The sequence below is a fragment of the Muntiacus reevesi genome, chromosome 13, assembly GCF_963930625.1.
Source record: "Muntiacus reevesi chromosome 13, mMunRee1.1, whole genome shotgun sequence".
In the NCBI taxonomy this organism is placed as follows: Eukaryota; Metazoa; Chordata; class Mammalia; order Artiodactyla; family Cervidae; genus Muntiacus; species Muntiacus reevesi.
Genome location: NC_089261.1, coordinates 42,201,491 through 42,220,453, shown reverse-complemented (window position 1 = coordinate 42,220,453; position 18,963 = coordinate 42,201,491). Strand labels below are relative to the sequence as shown.

The 18,963-nt window shown below is 41.8% G+C and overlaps 1 protein-coding gene across 3 annotated transcripts in view; it reads right to left on the bottom strand.

Moving 5' to 3' along the window:
• Window positions 1–9,550, bottom strand: part of LARP1B (La ribonucleoprotein 1B) — a 130,435-nt gene extending 120,885 nt beyond the window's left edge. For all 3 annotated transcript variants that reach the window (XM_065903918.1, XM_065903919.1, XM_065903920.1), the window contains exon 1: window positions 8,669–9,550. In XM_065903918.1, coding sequence (XP_065759990.1) covers window positions 8,669–9,164 — 496 coding nt within the window. In that variant the 5' untranslated portion in view covers window positions 9,165–9,550. The remainder of the gene's footprint in view (window positions 1–8,668) is intronic.
• Between the last annotated feature and the right edge of the window lie 9,413 nt (window positions 9,551–18,963).

The following is an 18,963-nucleotide window of genomic DNA, read 5'->3' as shown; positions in this document are numbered from 1 at the left end:
CATTTATTTGTATATATAATATATTCACATACATCAAGAAGCATCCAGAAAATAAGTCAGAAGACTTCAATTTGTCTTTGGAAAAACCAAAATAGCTTGTCTGTAGAATCAAGCCATAAAAAATAAAACAGACTTCTGTAAAAGCATGTGTAAGACTATCACAGTATCATCACCTGTCCCTGTCTTGAATAAGAACACAATGATTGATAATAATAGTCTCCAAATGAAGCTTTAAAATGTCTTTCTATCTAGCACGATGATTATCTAGTTAAACATGCCCTAAAGTAAATATTAAAGTCAAATAAATAAAAAACACAATAATTTAGTAAACCATGAATCCGATAAATCATGGCAATGACCAATTCAGAGTAAAATAAAATGATTTTTAAATTAAAACCAGAAAAATTCAAATAAGATATTAAGAAAGGAAGCTGGATGAAGGATGACGACATTCCCAGGGATGGGCACACAAGGAGCGTGAATACTGTAGAAATTCTATTTCTAAAGCAGATAGTGAGTACATGGCTATTTGCTCTACACTTCCTTATACTTTAGGGACACAAGTAAATGTGTAAGTAAATGTCAGTCACTCCGTCATGCCCAACTCTTTGGAACCCCATAGGCTGTAGCTCGCCAGGCTCCTCTGTCCATGGAATTCTCCAAGCAAGGGTAGCCATTCCCTTCTCCAGGGAATCTTCCCTACTCAGGGATCAAACCTGGGTCTCCTGCACTGCAGGCAGATTCTTTACCATCTGAGCCACCAGGGAAGTGTACTGTGTAGTCACTAAGTCGTGTTCGACTGTCTGCAACCCATGGATTACAGGCAATCAGGCTCTTCTGTTCATGGGATTTTCCCAGGCAAGAATACTGGAGTGGGTTGTCACTGGGGAGCTTTCCGACCCAGGGATCCAAACAGCATACCCTACATTGGCAGAAGGATTCTTTACCATTGAACCACAAGACTATTATTAACCTAATGAGCAACACACTCTCAGGTCCAACTATCCTGTTTCAACAATTTTCTACCACAATTATGAACTCAAAACTTTTCAGTAGCAACTACAGTACAGTTTCATTTTTAATATGACTACTTAGCACTGTTTTGAGAACCCTGAAAAATTTTAGCTTATCAATTATTTCATAATAAAAAATTCACAATTGCACTTCTATTTATAAATAAATCCCCCTTCTCCAACTTGCTTCACCTCTTCTTAAAAAGTCTACAGAAACTACTACAGGGAAAGGTATACATGCATATAAATAAGCATAGAGATAAATACTTCATTAAGAAAAATGAGATGCAGAACAAAATATGCACGGGTAGGACAAAAATGGAGGCAAGAAAAAAATCTAATCTAACAAAACGGTATTTGTCCAAATATTATCTGGAATTTGACTAAGGTATATTCTATAAATAGCACATGTATTTTATGAAAGTTACACAGTATCAAACATTTGAAAGACTTTTCCCTCAGCCAAATAAAAACACATCCCAAAATATTGCTAAGTCAAGTAATTATTGCCTGGTGGTTACAAAACACAGCCTTACACAAACTGTTTGATGTAATGGGAAGTAATTAGGGATAGGCCACAAAAGTAAATTTTATTACAAATCAAGCAGACATTAATAATCACAAAATTAAGGTCAGAAATTTAAAAATTATTCTGACCACATAAACTTTTAAACTTCAGCATTAAATGACAAGTAAGTTATTTACAAGCAAAAATATCTGAACATAAGTTAACAATCTTTTTGATTTAAAAATCAACATGGTGCCATACCCTACACAGACACTGATTATAACCTCTGGCTAAAAGAAATTGGGGAGGTAACCCAATATTGTAAATCAACTATACTTTAATTAAAAAAAAAAAAAATGTTGGAGGTAACTCCCTGGCGATTCAGTGGTTAGCACACAGTTCTCTAACTGCCAGAGGCCTGAGTTCAAACTGTAGTTTGGGAACAAAAGATTCCGCAAGCCATGCAGGGCAGCCAGGGAGGGATAATATTGATCTTTATTTCTTCACACATATAAAAATAAAAGGAAGAGAGATTTTTATTTCAACCAATTCTTTTGTTTAAATTTTAATCTCTCAACTTTAACTCTTCCTCGGGTAATAAATGGAGAAATAGATCACATTTAAGTCTGTGACCTCTATAATTCTGACATTTTATTGATAAGAGTATCTTTAAGTACACACTGTAATTTGGATATTTATAGTTTACCAATATGGTAATTTATTTTCACCAAAAGATATTTGACAAATTATGCTGGCCACTGTGGTTGGATACTCGATAGGAAAGAGGGATTTCTTAATACTGGTTACCAAATGGCACTTATAGTTACTTTACTTTTTTAAAATGAAGACTATCCTGGAACATTCCTGTTCCCAAGTACCAATTGTTCCCACAGAAACAATGTTTCCTGATTAATGAGTTTAGGAAAAGAACTGACTTGCAAAGCCAGCACCTTTCCCCTCTTTCCTTTGGGAGCTAGCTGTCCACAAAAAGTAAGCATTCTGGTCTGCTCCTTCATGCTGTCAACCACACAGGGCAGACTACCCAACAGAGGCAGAAAGGGAACATGCAGTTGTGCAAAACCAACTGTGAATACATTTGTCTAATTCCAAGTTCAACATAAGGAAGTCCTTTGTTCTCCTCTTAGACCACCTCATCAACCCACTCTTTCTTCAGTTAAAAGAATGATATGAGCTTTAAAAAAACAAATTTGAATAAAAGATAAACATGATTCAAAAATGAAATAGCAGTGGTCAAACACGAAATGGCACTAAGAAATTTAAGTGAAAACAATTTTCACCTATCATTCTGACAAAAAAGAAAACGCCAAGTGTTGGCAAGCCTGTATAAATGGACATTTCTCTCATGCTGTTGGAATGAATATGAAGTAGTAGAATCTTTCAAGGGTAACCTGACATTTAAAATGTATATACTATTTTTGGAATGTCCTGCCAATCCAGTGGTTAGGACTCTGCTCTCACTGCCAAGGTCCTGGGTTCAATCTCTGGTGGGGGAACTAAATAAAACCCCCAAGCCATGTGGCAAAAAAGTAATACTACTAATTATATATATATATATATACCCTTTTAAAAGATAACCAACAAGGACCTACTGTATAGCACTGGGAACTCTACTCAATGTTCTATGATAACCTATATGAAAAAATAATCTGAAAAAGAATGAATATACATTCTGAATCACTGTGAGGTACACCTGAAACTAACACAACATTGTAAATCAACTGGAATCCAATAAAGTTTTAAAAAATTAAATTAATAAAATGCATATATATTTTAATGAAAAAGTTCAATTTCTTAGAAATTATCTGAGAATTAAGACAAGATACAAAGATGTCTGTATAAAATTTTCAGTGTAGGAATTTCTGGCGGGCTAGTGGTTAAGACTCCATGCTTTCACTGCAGGGGACATGGGTTTAACCCCTGGTCTGGAAACTAAGATCCTGCTGGGTGAGCAGCACAGCCAAAAAAAATATGTTCATCGTAGCAGATAAAGGGCTTCCTAGGTGGCTCAGTGGTAAAGAATCTGGCTGCCAAAGAAGGAGACACAGGAAACATGAGTTTGATCCCTGGGATGGAAGATCCACCAGACTTCATTAAAACAAATAACCTCTAGGAAGTTCCCTAGATAACTGTATTTAAATAAATAACCTCTAGGGAGTTCCCTGGTAGCCTAATGGTTAGGATTCATGGCTTTGACTGCCGTGACTGTTCCAGAAAACTGAGATCCCACAAGCTGTGTGGCATAGCCAAAAAATAAATATATAACTACTATATTATTGAATATAGGGGTTATATTATTGGTATATTTATTAAAAATAATGCAAAATTTAAGAAATAAGACAAACCTGTATGTATTAATACACCAGATTCTACATATAATTTTACACACACATATAGAAGAGGTAAAACAAGGCCAAGAAAATATTTTCATTTTCCCATGCTCCAAACAAAATGGAGGAAACTGCTCTCCCAGTATGTCATTAGAAAAAAATCTAAGACTAAAAAAGAAAGCCAACCTAAAAACTTAGAAATACAGAAACTTTATTAAAAAAATTTTTTTCAGACAGATGAAGCCTAAGAAATTTAAGCTCCAAGTATATATATGTGTGTGTGTATATATACAACATACACACATATATATACATGTCTCCAAGCATATATACATAAACAAGTATGTGATCTTCACATATCCATTTTTCAATCACTGGTGAGCCAAAATACAACTTTGAGTATTACTGTAATATTTTAATCTATAAGGAAACAAGTCAGTCCTGATAAGAAAACAATTCATTTGAAAAGTTTGGATAGTGAGAACAAAAAAATGCAACATGATAGGTGAGTTTGCTCTAATTTTCATGACCATAATCTTTAGCAAAGTTTTAATTAAGAAAAGGCATTGACAGTTATCAATCATTAATCACATGGTTTTATTATATTTAAAGAAGAAATGTCATCAAATGCCATTTTATTACAGTAAATGAGTGCCTTAAAAAATGTGTAAAAAAGCCTACTTACTTCTCAGACTCTAAAATTGAGACTATCAATCTGTAGTCACTTTAGAGAACAACCTGTCAACAAATACACTGTGATCTAACAATTCCATGTAGCTATCCTAGAGTAAATCAGACATATATATAAGAGAAATGCATAAAGATGTTTGAAACAACCAGGATGTTGATTAATAGGTAAATGGCTAAACTGGCTACATCAGTTATATTTATAGACCACTTCTTTGCAATTTTTTAAAGTTTAGACTAAAAAGCATCAACTATCACAAGAAAAAAATTTTATAAAAAGTATGTAGATGGTAGTTAACTAAACATATGATAATCATTTGCAATGTTGTTGTTTAGTTGCTAATTCGTGTCCGACTCTTTTGCAACCCCATGGACTGTAACCTGACAGGCAGTTTTGTCCATGGGATTTTCCAGGCAAGAATACTGGAGTGGGTTGCCTTTTCCTTCTCTGCATGCATGCTAAGTCACTTCAGTCATGTCCAACTCTGTGGGACCCTATGGACTGTAGCCCACCAGGCTCCTCTGTCCATGAGATTCTCCAGGCAAGAATACTGCAGTGGGTTGCCATTTCCTTCTCCAGGTGATCTTCCCTACCCAGGGATGGAACCTGTGCCTCTTAAGTCTCCTGCATTGGAGGCAGGTTCTTCACCACTAGCACCATCTGGATTTTCTTGATCCAGGGATCAAACCCGCATCCCCTGCCTTGATTGGTGGATTATTTACCACTAAGCCACCAGGGAAGTCCACAATATGTATATGCAAATCTGAATCACATACCTGAAACTAGTATTAATATAATTTAAAAAAAAAAACTCACTGTAAAGAAAAATAAAGGATCAGGCAAAATTTTAAATTGAGAATAGTCTAAATGCACATACAAAACACTGTATTTGAAAATACTTTCACAGAAAGGACTGAAAGGATATTCAATAAACTGGTAACATGACTATTCTTTTTTTTGAAGGGAACAGCAAAATTCTGTGTTTATAAAAACATATTTATGTATAATTTATATAATTTAAGTAAAACGTTATTACGTTTGCAGTAAGCTTATTTAAGATTTCTGGGAAACACACTTGGAGAAAAGGTTGATGGGGTCAAGAAGACTAAACATGAAAAAGAAAAAACTTTTTGTATTGTGACCCAACCTCTCAGCATGAAGGATTAGTTCCCCAACCAGGGATCGAACCAGGGCCTCTGCAGTGAAAGAGCCAAATCCTAACAACTAGGCCACCAGGCAAGTCCCAAAATCAATATTTCTGTGCATAAAAATTAAATTTAGAAAGCTGATTTTTAACATGCAAATTGTAACCATGGGTACAAGGTAGGTGACTCATAAATCCCATACTTTGACCTTCGTAAAGGTCTTCAAAATAAGTAAAATTATTTAAACATGGATCAGGGAACAATTCTTTCTAGTCTCCTGATGAGAATTTAAGACTGCAGTGATACTATTCTAGGTTCTCTTGTGGGCCGGGCTTTGGCTGAAAAGAGGGTCTTATCTGGATTACCAAAAACACCAATACACAAGCCAGAACTATCCCCAAAGCGGAGGAAAATGTGTCACAGGGCTGAAGAATTCCTCACTTGCAATTCAGTTACAACTCCAGGTTCTAACAAAAAATTCATGACTACAAGTCCAGAAATACTTCCCTACATTTCCCATGTTTCTATCTCTGGTAGTAAACTTTCTGCCAAAATTTTTATGGTGGATGGAATTCTGGTACTTCATTAAGTGAGTGACAGTAAGTCCTGGTTTGGCTAGGAAAAATTAATTAAAAAATTAATTCTCATATTACACCATAATTAATATTCTCTTTCCCTCTCATGAATATCCTGGTTTATAGGATAAATCACATAGGCTTCCAACAAAAAAGATTATTGTATTAATTTAACACTTCCCTAGTTTGCACCTATTCTGTCCCTAGTTTGCACCTATTCTGAACTCTGAACCCTAAAGGGCGTCTGCTCCTATATCATTACTCTTAAGGTTGCAAATTTACTTCGGAAAATAGGAAGGGCAGATCTAAGTTATAGACAGTCCTCTGGTATTAAGAAATGAAAGAAAATACATCTGCTTCATTCATTTACAAGGCCCAGAAATCTTGCCAAAAGTCAACTAGCTAGGTAGTAGCCAGTCTGGTCTAGAACTCAAGTTGTGCATTTCTACTCCACAAACTCTTGTCTAAGTTACCTAGACAGAGTTTTTCAATTACGAATAGAAGTTGTGTAGAAGTACAGAGTCAGTGTTGGGGATAGACTATAAAGTTACTACAGCACTCCAAGTATAAAGAACAGTATTCCTGCAGGTATAGAAATAGATTCCAAGAACAGAAATGTTGCCTACAGAGAAACATCAGCAAAATTAAAGTCCCTATGAACCACACCTGGTTCATCACCAGATGCTTAATCTGCAACAAAGATTAAGGTCCCTATTGAATGCACCTGCAGGCTAAATATATTAAATTGCTAAATATTTTCACAAGGTAATCTCCAATTAAAATTTGAGTCTTAAAACCTGTCAAATTAATTGTACAATCAAGGTTTGGTTTTTTTTTTTTTGGTAGATCACTGACTATAATGTATAATGTGTGTTAAGTCTCAGAGTAGGGAGGTGAGACAGACATTAAGATTCCCTAAAGTTTTCAATTTAAGACTTTTGTTCTCTTCAGTTAGTAACAGTGGTAAACAGAGCTTTGCAGCTAGGAGAGAATGGTTGCAAATTTAAATTTAGAGCAAAAATTGTGAGTAGATTTTTCTGTGTAAGATTTATCAAATGATAATTTAAAGACCATCAAACCTCAGATGTAAAATAACTATTTGTTTAAAGTTATACTGTTCTGCAACACTAAAAAATGATTATTACTGTGCAAACCAACTAACACTTATCTCACTCTATTGGAGTTCCTTAGAAGAAATGTTACTATAGCTGCAATATGTGTCTATAACAATCACCTTATATTTGACCATTCCTTAGTCTCATTTGATCCTCACAACCCTGTAAACACGCTTGAATTTTCCCTGTTTCACTGTTAACCTTTAAGAAAAGCAAACACTTGTAAGTAAACAGCTGTAATTTCTATATGAAAAGTTTAACTTACTACAACTTAATTAAAGAGCAAAACTAGTTTGTCTTCGTTTTATTTAGGATATCTATTTAACTTAAAAAAAACAAACCTGAAGTTGTTATAACCAAAATAAATCTCTAGGGAACATACGGCATTGGTCAGCATCAAATTCAGCGACACATCTTACCTCCTCTAGGAAGGAGAGGTAACTGAATGTTGTAGAGTCGCTAAATCGTGTCGGACTCTTTGTGACCCATAGAATGCAGCCAATGAGGCTCCTCTGTTCATGAGATTTCCCAGGCAAGCATAGTGGAGTGGGTTGTCATTTCCTTCTCCAGGGGATCGTTCCTACCCAGGGATCCAACAGGCATACCCTACATCGGCAGAAGGATTCTTCACCGTTGAAACACAAGACTACTATGACTACTATTCACCTAATGAGCAATTCACTCTCAGGTCAACTACCCTATTTCAACAATTTTCCACCACAATTATGAACTCAAAACTTTTTACCAACAACTATAGTACAGAGTCTCATTTTTAATGTGACTACTTAGCACTGTTTTGAAAACCCTGCCAATTCTCAGCTTATCAAGTATTTCATAATAAAAAATTCTCAACTGCGTTTCCATTTATAAATAAATCCCCCGTCCGACTTGCTTCACCTCTTCTCAAAAAGTCTACAGAAACTTCTGTAGGATGAATTGAACATCTACCTCTTGTCAGCTTTCCCAATTCACTACCACGTGGGGGCAAGACAAAACTGAGGCAGTGCCAGCCGAGTGGCTCAGCTCCATTGCCCACGCCGTGCCCCCACTAGTCAAGGAGAACCCGAGGTCCCACCTCTTCCTGTCGCTCCCTTCCCAGATCTCCATTTATGTAAATAGGCAAAATGAATGACACCTTGGAACGAAACACCTCGGACTGACAGGGCAAGGAGCCCTGCCCCTGCCCCTGCCCCTCCCCCAGCCCCGCGGAGCCTTGGTCGCCACGAGTCGCCCCTGCACACACCCTCCCGGTGCCCACCGCAGAGGAGCCACAGACCTGCCTCCAAGGTTTCCAGTGGGGGCAACGGCAGCGGCCCTGTCCCGGCGGGGGACAGGTGCTGGGGAGGCTTTCTGGTCCAGGGATTCTCCTTCGGCGGTGGCGGCGGCTGCTGCTTTTCCTCCGAGCTGGCCGCCGCAGCCTCCTCCTCCCGGGCGTTCTCGGCCGGCGGCAGCGGTCGCGGCGGCTCCCCGCCGAAGGGTCCCCCTGGCCCGCGCGCCTTGTGCGCCAGGTGCAGCGCCAGGGGCTTCACAGGCACGGCCGCCTGAGGCACGCTGTGTCCCAGCACCGGCGCCGGCGACGGCTCACCCCGCGCCCCCGCGCTGGTGGCGGTCGCGGCCCTCTCCTCCCTCGCCGCCTCCTTGCCCTCCCGTTCGAGCGGGGGTAGCTGCTCGGCCTGCCGGCTCGCCGCGGCCGCCAGCGACTCCCTCTCAGCTGCTGCCGCGGGAGGCTCCTCCCGAGGGTGAGCGGCGGGCACTGGAGCGCGAGCAGACATGGTCCCCCTGCCCCAGCCGCCCCAGCCAGGGGGGGCCCGGGGCAAGGGAGCCCGGCTGCCCGTCGCTCCGCCGGGACACCGACTGGCTCCGGTCTGAGGAAGAGAACCCGAGAACCCGGCCGCCGTCGCCACGGCCGCCCGCGTCGGGTGAGGAGGCCGTGCAGCTCTCGGCGTGCCGCCCCTCCCCGCGTCGAACGGGGCGCTAACCGCCCGTCGACCCAGCCTGCCTCAGCGGCGCTAGCCCCGAGTCTGCCAACACGCGCCGGGCTTCGCAGCCGGAGCCGCGAGCCCTCAGCCGGCGCGGGCTGAGGCAGAAGCGCCGCAAACCGGGGCTTGAAGACCTCTAGCAGCGTCGGAGAGGCGCGCGCTACCACAGCCGGTAACTGCTCGCGGGGGGCGGAGGCGGGGCCGGGAAAGGGGGCGGTCCGAGAGGACGGAGCGGGGGCGGGGCCTCCCGGAGGAGCGTGACGTGGCTACTCACCGGCTCCAGACCTAGCCAGGCCGCCGCCCGCGGTGGGTGACTGACGAGCCCGCCTCGGTGCCGCCCTGCTTGAGGGCCGGCCCCGCCCCAGCGGCCAGCCGAGGGGAAAAGAGGGCGAACAGGGCGATTCCCCGGCTCCCGGGCCGCGGCGGCCCTCGCTACGGGCACAGGGGCGGGGCGCGCACCAGGCCTCTGTGACTCGCAACTGGCTTGCGCCTCGCTCGGCCGGCTGTGAGCGAGGGGCGGGGCGCCCGACGCACGTGGCTCTGGGCGGCCGGGGGCTGGGGTCGCTTTGCCCCGGGCCCTGAAGACCAGTTCCCTCGGGGCGAAGTAGGTAATCTGGGCGGTAGACCCTGGGCGGCTCCCTAATGGGCCTTACTGTCGTCCCCCCGCCTTCACCGGGCCAATTTGCTCCCCGCGTCCGTCGCTTCGCCGGGTGAAAAGGTTTCCCTCCGGCGTTTTCGGGCGCTGTGGTCACATGTAATCTTGAGCCACGTCCAAAATAAAAAACAGTGTAATCTATAAGTAACTGTAAGAAACCTTTGCCCCGGGACCAGAACCAGTGCATTTCCCCGCCCTTATTCCTACCCACAATCCGAAATTTTTAAAGTGCTTGGGAGTAAAACAGATAATACTAAGCCGGTTTTAAAAAAAAGTTACAGGTTTTGTCTGTGTCTTCTTTAAAATTTTTTTAGGTGTTTCAGGTGTATAGCACAGGGGTTCAGTTATATATATTCTTTTTCAAATTATTTTACGTTATAGCTTGTTACAAGGTATAGAATATAGTTCCCTGTGCCGTATATTAGGTTCTTGTTTGTTTATTTCGGGTTGTGCTAGGCCTTTCTTACTGCGAGGGGGTACTACTTTTCTAGTTCTAATGGTCAGATTTCTCACTTCATGGCTTCTCTTGTTGCAGGAGTCACAGGCTCTAGGGCTCCAGGGCTTCAGTAGTTGCGACTCCCTGACACTACAGTACAGGCTCAATAGTTGTGGACCATGGGTTTAGTTGCTGGGCATTTGTGGGATTTTCCCTGACCAGGGATCTAACACATGTCACCTGCGTTGACTGGCGGATTCCTTACCGGTGAGCCACCAGGGAAGCACGGTTTGTTTTGTATACAAGGTTTGGTTTTGTTTTCTAGAGAAGCATTGTTTATGAATTAATCCGTACTCCAAATACTTTTTCATGGAATGGATATTTGTTCAGTTCAGTTTAGTCGCTCAGTCGTGTCCGACTCCCTGCGACCCCATGAATCGCAGCACGCCAGACCTCCCTGTCCATCACCAACTCCCGGAGTTTACTCAAACTCATGTCCATCCAGTCGGTGATGCCATCCAGCCATCTCATCTTCTGTCGTCCTCTTCTCCTCCTGCCCCCAATCCCTCCCAGCATCAGGGTCTTTGCCACTGAGTTAACTCTTCGCATGAGGTGGCCAAAGTACTGGAGTTTCAGCTTCAACATCAGCCCTTCAAATGAACACCCAGGACTGATCTCCTTTAGGATGGACTGGTTGGATCTCCTTGCAGTCCAAAGGACTCTCAAGAGTTTTCTCCAATACCGCAGTTCAAAAGCATCAATTTTTCAGCACTCAGCTTTCTTCACAGCCCAACTCTCACATTCATCCATGACCACTGTAAAAACCATAGCCTTGACTAGAGGAACCTTTGTTGACAAAGGAATGTCTCTGCTTTTAAATATACTATCTAGGTTGGTCATAACTTTCCTTCCAAGGAGTAAGCGTCTTTTAATTTCATAGCTGCTGTCACCATCTGCAGTGATTTTGGAGCCCCCCAAAATAAAGTCTGACACTGTTTCCACTGTTTCCCCATCTATTTGCCATGAAGTGATGGGACCAGATGCCATGATCTTAGTTTTCTGAATGTTGAGCTTTAAGTCAACTTTTTCACTCTCCTCTTGCACTTTCATCAAGAGGCTTTTTAGTTCCTCTTCACTTTCTGCTATAAGGGTGGTGTCATCTGCATATCTGAGGTTATTGATATTTCTCCCGGCAATCTTGATTCCAGCTTGTGCTTCTTCCAGCCCAGCGTTTCTCATGAGGTACTCTGCATCTAGGTTAAATAAGCAGGGTGACAATATACAGCCTTGACGTACTCCTTTTCCTATTTGGAACCAGTCTATTGTTCCATGTCCAGTTCTAACTGTTGCTTCCTGACCTGCATATAGGATATATGTTAATAAGGTACAAATATGTGTTGAGTTTTAAAATGCAATAAGAGCTTTCTACTTGGCACTCAAGTGAATGATGTTGGTTTATTGGTTTCATGTGAGTTTATTTTATGAGTTAATAATATTTTTGTTGCCCTACAAGTTCATTGAAAATGAGTTCAGCTAGGTGAAAAAGTTTTCTCTGGGAGACTGGCCCCCCAAGCCCCGAAAAATAGCTGTACCTGACATCTGTAGGGACCTGGCTTTGGGTCCCTCCTAGCTTCCTTTAAGGGCCAAGAAATGTGTACAGGACTCACCTACCATGAGTCTTGTTTCAATCACATTAAATTTGAGATAAGTATATTTTTTGTTTACTCAAAAGTTCTACTGGGTGTAAATTCCTTATTTTCCTAAGGCTAATAAACTATTCACATGTTACAACAACTATAAACAATAAAGCCTTTTCTTGTTTTCCACATCACTAATTTACAACTTACCCCATCCTAAGCAACCTTATAAACCTTTTTCCAGTCATTGTTCTTTAGTTGCTAAGTTGTGTTTGACTCTTTCATGACCCCATGGACTGTAGCCAGCCATGCTCTTCTGTGTATGGGCATTCCTAGGCAAGAATACTGGGGTGGGTTACCATTTCCTTCTCCAGGGGATCTTCCTGACCCCATGATTGAACCCACATCTCTTGCTTGGCAGGTGGACTCTTTACCTGTGAGCTATCAGGGAAACACATTTCCAATTAAATAAGTGATTGTACTTCCACCTTAAAGTGTATTTCCATAGAGGCACCATCTTTACTGGGCTTCCCAGGAGGCACTAGCGGTAAAGAACCTGCTTGCCAATGCAGATGTAAGAGAGAGATAGAGGTTGGATCCCTGGGTCAGGAGGATCCCCTGGAGGAGGAAATAGCAATCCACTTCAGTATTCTTGCCTGGAGAATCCCATGGACAGAGGAGCCTGGCAGGCTACACTCAATAGGGTCACAAAGAGTCGGCAGGACAGAAGCAACTTAGCATGTACCATCTTCACTTACTCTCTTATTGGTGAAGCCTTATGTTTTTACTTATCAACTAGGTGATCTTCCTGTGATAATCAGCCTTTTGGAATTTTCCCAGGTAATTCTTCAGTCTCTTTTACAAAAGCCTATTAAAATGATATGTGTTCTCAGTTCAGTCGCTCATTCGTGTCTGACTCTTTGCAGCCCCATGGACTACCACACACCAGGCTTCCCTGGCCTTTACCAACTCTGAGAGTTTGCTCAAACTCATGACCATCGAGTCGATGATGCCATCCAACTGTCTCATCCTCTGTCATCCCTTCTCCTCATGCCTTCATTCTTTCCCAGCATCAAGGTCTTTTCCAATAAGTCAGTTCTTCACATCAGGTGGCCAAAGTATTGGAGTTTCAGCTTCAGCATCAGTCCTTCCAATGAACACCCAGGACTGATTTCCTTGAGGATTGACTGGTTTGATCTCCTTTCAGTCCAAGGGACTCTCAAGTCTTCTCCAACCACAGTTTGAAAGCATCAGTTCTTTGGCACTCACCCTTCTTTATGGTTGAACTCTCACATCCATACATGACTACTGGAAAAACCATAGCTTTGACTAGACGGACCTTTGTCAGGAAAGTAATGTCTCTGTTTTTTAATATGCTGTCTAGATTTGTCATAGCTTTTCTTTCCAGGAGCAAGCGTCCTTTAATTTCATGGCTGCAGTCACCATCTGCAATGATTTTGAAGCCCAAGAATATAAAGTCTGTCATGGTTTCCATTGTTTCACCATCTATTTGCCAAGAAGTGATGGGACTGGATGCCATGAGCTTCGTTTTTTGAATGTTGAGTTTTAACCCAACTTCCTCACTCTCCTCTTTCACTTTCATCAAGAGACTCTTTAGTTTCTCTTTGCTTTCTGCTGTAAGGCTGGTATCATCTGCATTTCTGACGTTATTGATATTTCTCCTGGCAATCTTGATTCCAGCTTGGGCTTCATCCAGCTGGCATGTACTCACATGATGTACTCTGCATATAAGTTAAATAAACAGGGTGACAATATACAGCCTTGGAGTACTCCTTTCCCAGTTTGGAGCCAGTCCATTGTTCCATGTCCAGTTCTAATTTTGGAACTGACCTGCATACAGATTTCTCATGAGGCAGGTAAGGTGGTCTGGTATTCCCATCTCTTTTAGAATTTTCCACAGCTTGTCATGATCCACACAGTCAAAGGCTTTGGTGTAGTTAATAAAGCAGAAGTAGATGTTTTTCTGAAACTCTCTTGCTTTTTCGATGATCCAGCAGATATTGGCAATTTGATCTCTGGTTCCTCTGCCTTTTCTATTTCCAGCTTGAACATCTGGAATTTCTTGGTTCATATTCTGTTGAAGACTTGCTTACAGAATTTTGAGCATTGCTTTAATAATGTGTGAGATGAATGCAATTGTGTAGTTTGAACAGTCTTTAGCATTGCCTTTCTTTGGGATTGGAATGAAAACTGACCTTTTCCAATCCTGTGACCACTGTTGAGTTTTCCAAATTTGCTGGCACATTGAGTGCAGTACTTTCTTTTCTTTCTTTTTTTTTTTAATTTTTTTGAGTGCAGTACTTTCATAGCATCATCTTTTAGGATTTGAAATAGGTCAACTGGAATTTCATCACCTCCACTAGCTTTGTTCATAGTGATGCCTCCTAAGGTCTACTTGACTTCACATTCCAGGGTGTCTTGCTCTAGGTGAGTGATCTGGGTCATTAAGATCTTTTTTGTATAGTTCTTCTGTGTATTCTTGCCACATCTTAATATCTTTTGCTTCTGTTCGATCCATACCATTTCTGTTCTTTACAGTGCCCGTTTTACATGAAATTTTCCTGTGGTATCTCTAATTTTCTTGAAGAGATCTCTAGTCTTACATTCTATTGTTTTCCTCTATTTCTTTGCATTGAGAGGGCTTTCTCTCTCCTTACTGTTCTTTGGAACTCTGCATTCAGATGGATTTATCTTTCCTTTTGTCCTTTGCCTTTAGCATCTCTTTTCTCAGCTGTTTTACCATTTATTTAAATACAGTGAATTAAAGATGTGGATTCAGTTGATCAGAAGAGTATGTGGAGTGGTTCCTGAAGTTAGATTCATATGGGCTACTTAACCATGATTGGTGGTTTTGTTTGTTTGCTGTTTTGTTGTTGTTGTTTCTGAAGTGAAAAATCATAATGCTTCATTGAAGGAACACAAAAGGACTTTCTTGGGAATAAGTTGTACTTGCAAGGAGAGAACTGTAGGGTTCTGCAAAGAACTCAAGATGATAGGGTATCTTCACTCTAGTGCATTACCACTAATGTCGGTGAAGGGAGCTGGCTATTTGTTGTCCTCTTTCAAACATGTGTTACTAACTCCTGCCTTCCAGGTAACTGATGTTGGAAACAACCTCACCTATCTCCTATTTGCCCCTCCTTATCTGTTCTCCGCCCCTTCCCTGCTCTTGTGCCAGGGAGGGCTGACTCACCTGGATTACACCTGTGATAATCCCGTGTCCTGCTTGGTATCTCTGTGGATTCAGGTAGTGGAAAGTATCTGCTGGAGATTCAAGGCCAGAAGATAGTGGGGTCATAGTCCTTATTCCCCAAGATGGATACAAGGGTTGACTGCAGACTCTAAGCATTCCCTTTGCCTCCAGAGGCCTAAGTGTAATGATCACTGCTAGCCCTTGAGGTCGTGCACCATCCCTGGTGGTTTCCCCGACTCTTGCCTGCACCTCTGTCAGTAATTTAAGGAATGTGTGGCTTAGTCGTGTTTGACTCTTTGGGGCACTGTGGACTGTAACCCACCAGGCTTCGTCAGTCCCTGGGATTCTCCAGGCAAGAATACTAGAGTGATTTGCCATTTCCTCTTCCAGGGGATCTTTCCGACCCAGGGATTAAGCCTCTTGGGGCTCCTGCATTGGCAGATAGATTCTTTACTACTGAGCCATTTGTTGGCAGCCCTCAAATAATTTAATAATTCTCTTCAAATTATTCAGTTTGCGCTTTCCACCTGATATCTGATGGGAACCTGCCTGACCTCATTTGCCACTGCTGAACCTCCTAGGTTACGTCATTTGGCCTGTCCCCTGCTAGTTTCTGCCTCTGCTTCTTAGTTCAAAATTAAGGAAAAAAGACTCGGTTTAATTTATTTTTTTGTACCCCGATCACACAGATCATTAGCCATCCCATGAATTATTTGCCCTAGGGTAGGCTGCCTATCTGGCCTGGAGAAACAAGTTATTTGGTTCAAAATACTGCCATCAAGGCAATGGACATGGGAAAACCAGCTACCGATAGGAATGTGAGAGAGGTACGTCCTTTAACCAGGTTTCCTTCCCTTTTCCCTGTCTTAGTGAGTGTACCACCATATAACCTAGGAGTGACCCTTTCACTCCCTTAACCCTCACCCTCCATAATCTATTAATTTACAAATATCACTCAAGCATCTGCCAAGCAGTGTTCTAGACACTCACCAAGACCAGTTGATTATACCTCCTAAGTGTCTATCACAAAGTCTTACTTTCTCCACTGCCACCACCCTACTCTAACTGCCTTTATGCTTCTGTAACACTGTTACATTGAAAAGAGTAATGCTGAAGCTCCAATACTTTGGCCACCTGATACTAAGTGTCCACTCATTGGAAAAGACCCTGATGCTGGGAAAGATTGAAGGCAAGAAGAGAAGGGAACAGCAGAAGATGAGATGGTTGGATGGCATCACAGTCTTGATGGACATGAGTTTGAGAGAACCCTGACAGATAGTGAAGGACAGGGAAGCCTGACGTGCTGCAGTCCATTGGGTCGCAAAGAGTAGGACATGACTTAGTGACTGAACAACATGCTGTTACAATCTTTTAACTGGACAGCCTCTCTCCCTCCACTTAGACTTACTTAATATAATTACTGTGAAGATTACATAAGATAATATGTATAAAATGCTTACCAAGAGCTTAGCTCAATAGTACTACCTATTTTTATGCTTCTAAATGCATATGCTTAACCAAGCATTAATTTTACTGCATTACCAAGGTTAGGAGTCTGATCTTTTTTTTTTTTTTTTTTAATAGGAAACTGGAATCTAGAACAGAGGTACAGGATTATCTTTTCAAAAAAGAAAGAATGGGTCTCTAAGGCTCAGAAGTAATGGAATATCTAAAGTAATTATACAAATTTGATGATCACATGTTCAAATGAACCTCTAAGAGGTGAATCTTGTTTTTCCTGTTTAGAATATGTTAATATATATCTTCAAGGGACTTTCTAAAGTCCTAAAGTTCAAGGAGAAGATAAAACTGAGCCCAGAGATTTTTTTTTTTTTTAGAACTTTTTTTTTTTTTGGTTATGCTGGGTCTTCATCAATGAGAGAGGGCTTCTCTAGTTGCAGAGATTGGGGGCTTCTCTTGTTGTGGAGCACAGGCTCTAACCACACAGACTTCAGTAGCAGTGGTGCATGGCTTAGTTGCTCCATGGCCTGTGGGATCCTTCCAGACCAGGGATAGAAACTATCTCCTGTGTTGGCAGGGGTGTTCTTAACCACTGGATCACCAGGGAAGTCCCCTAGAGGTGTTTTTTGTTTTTATTTTAATTCATATATTTTTGGCTGTGCTAAGTCTTCGTTGTTGTGTGCAGGCTTTCTCTAGCTGTGGTGAGTGGGAGCTGCTCTCTAGTTGTGGTGCACCAGCTTCTCGCTGTGTTGGCTTGTCTCGTTGCGGAGCACAGGATTTAAGACAGGTGGGTTTCAGTAGTTGTCATGCACAGGCTTAGTTGCCCCTCTGTTTGTGGGATCTTCCCAGACAAGGAATGAAACCCATGTCCCCTGCACTGGCAAGCAGATTCTTAACTGCTGGACCACCGGGGAAGTCCCGAGTTATTTTTTTTAACTACTCATAAAATAACAATTTTTTAAAGATTTTTAAACTAGATATACTGAGCCATGATTACCTCCTATTGCAGAGCCTTAGACTCTGTTTATCATAATAATTGCTTTAATAATGAGCTAATTCTAAGGTAAGTAGTATATGCTTCCACTTATCTCTAACCTTCAATGTAGGGTCAATGCTAATGTCCTTTGCTCCTTCCCTTCAATTAATACAACTGAGGTATTCAATGTTAGATAAAATGAGAATAAAAGCACCTTTGAAAAATTTGCTCCTTTTTTTCCCACCTTATCTGTATCATATAAATAGGTTAAAACACTGTGCTTATCAGAGCTTCAAAACAAAACTAGGCTACCTTTCAGCCAGACTGCCATTCCTAAGAAGGTAGATCTCTCTACTTTTAGGTGGGTTTTAATACACCAGTTTAATGAAAGTGAAAGAGGAGAGTGAAAAAACTGGCTTAAAACTCAGCATTCAAAATATGAAGATAATGGCATTCAGCCCCATCACTTCATGACAAATACATGGGGGAACACTGTAAACAGTGACAGGCTTTATTTTCTTGGGCTCCAAAATCACTGCAGATGGTGACTACAGCCATGAAATTAAAAGATGCTTGCTCCTGGGAAGAAAAGCTATGACAAACTTAGACAGCATATTAAAAAGCAGAGACATTACTTTGCTGACAAAGGCCCGTCTAGTCAAAGCTATTTTCCAGTAGTCATGTATGGATGTGAGAGTTGGACTCTCTGAGCATTGAAGAATTGATGCTTTTGAACTGTGGTGTTGGAGAAGACTTCGTAAGAGTCCCTTGGACTGCATCAAACCAGTCAATCCTAAAGACTTGAATCAAACCAGTCAATCCTAAAGAAAATCAGTCCTGGGTGTTCATTGGAAGGACTGATGCTGAAGCTGAAACTCCAATACTTTGGCCACCTGATGTGAAGAACTGACTCATTGGAAAAGACCCTGATGCTGGGAAAGATTGAAGGCAGGAGGAGAAGTGGATGACAGAGGATGAGATGGTTGGATGGCATCACCAACTCAATGGACAGGAGTTTAAGCAAGCTCTGGAGTTGGTGATGGACAGGGAAGCCTGGTGTGCTGCAGTTCATGGGGTCACAAAGAGTCAAACATGACTGAGTGACTGAACTGAACAAAATACGAACTTTCAAAAGTTTAAGTGTCTTGCTTGAAAACTCTCAATCAGTAATGCCTAGGGTTGACACTCAGCAACTGTCTGCCTTTCCTGCCAC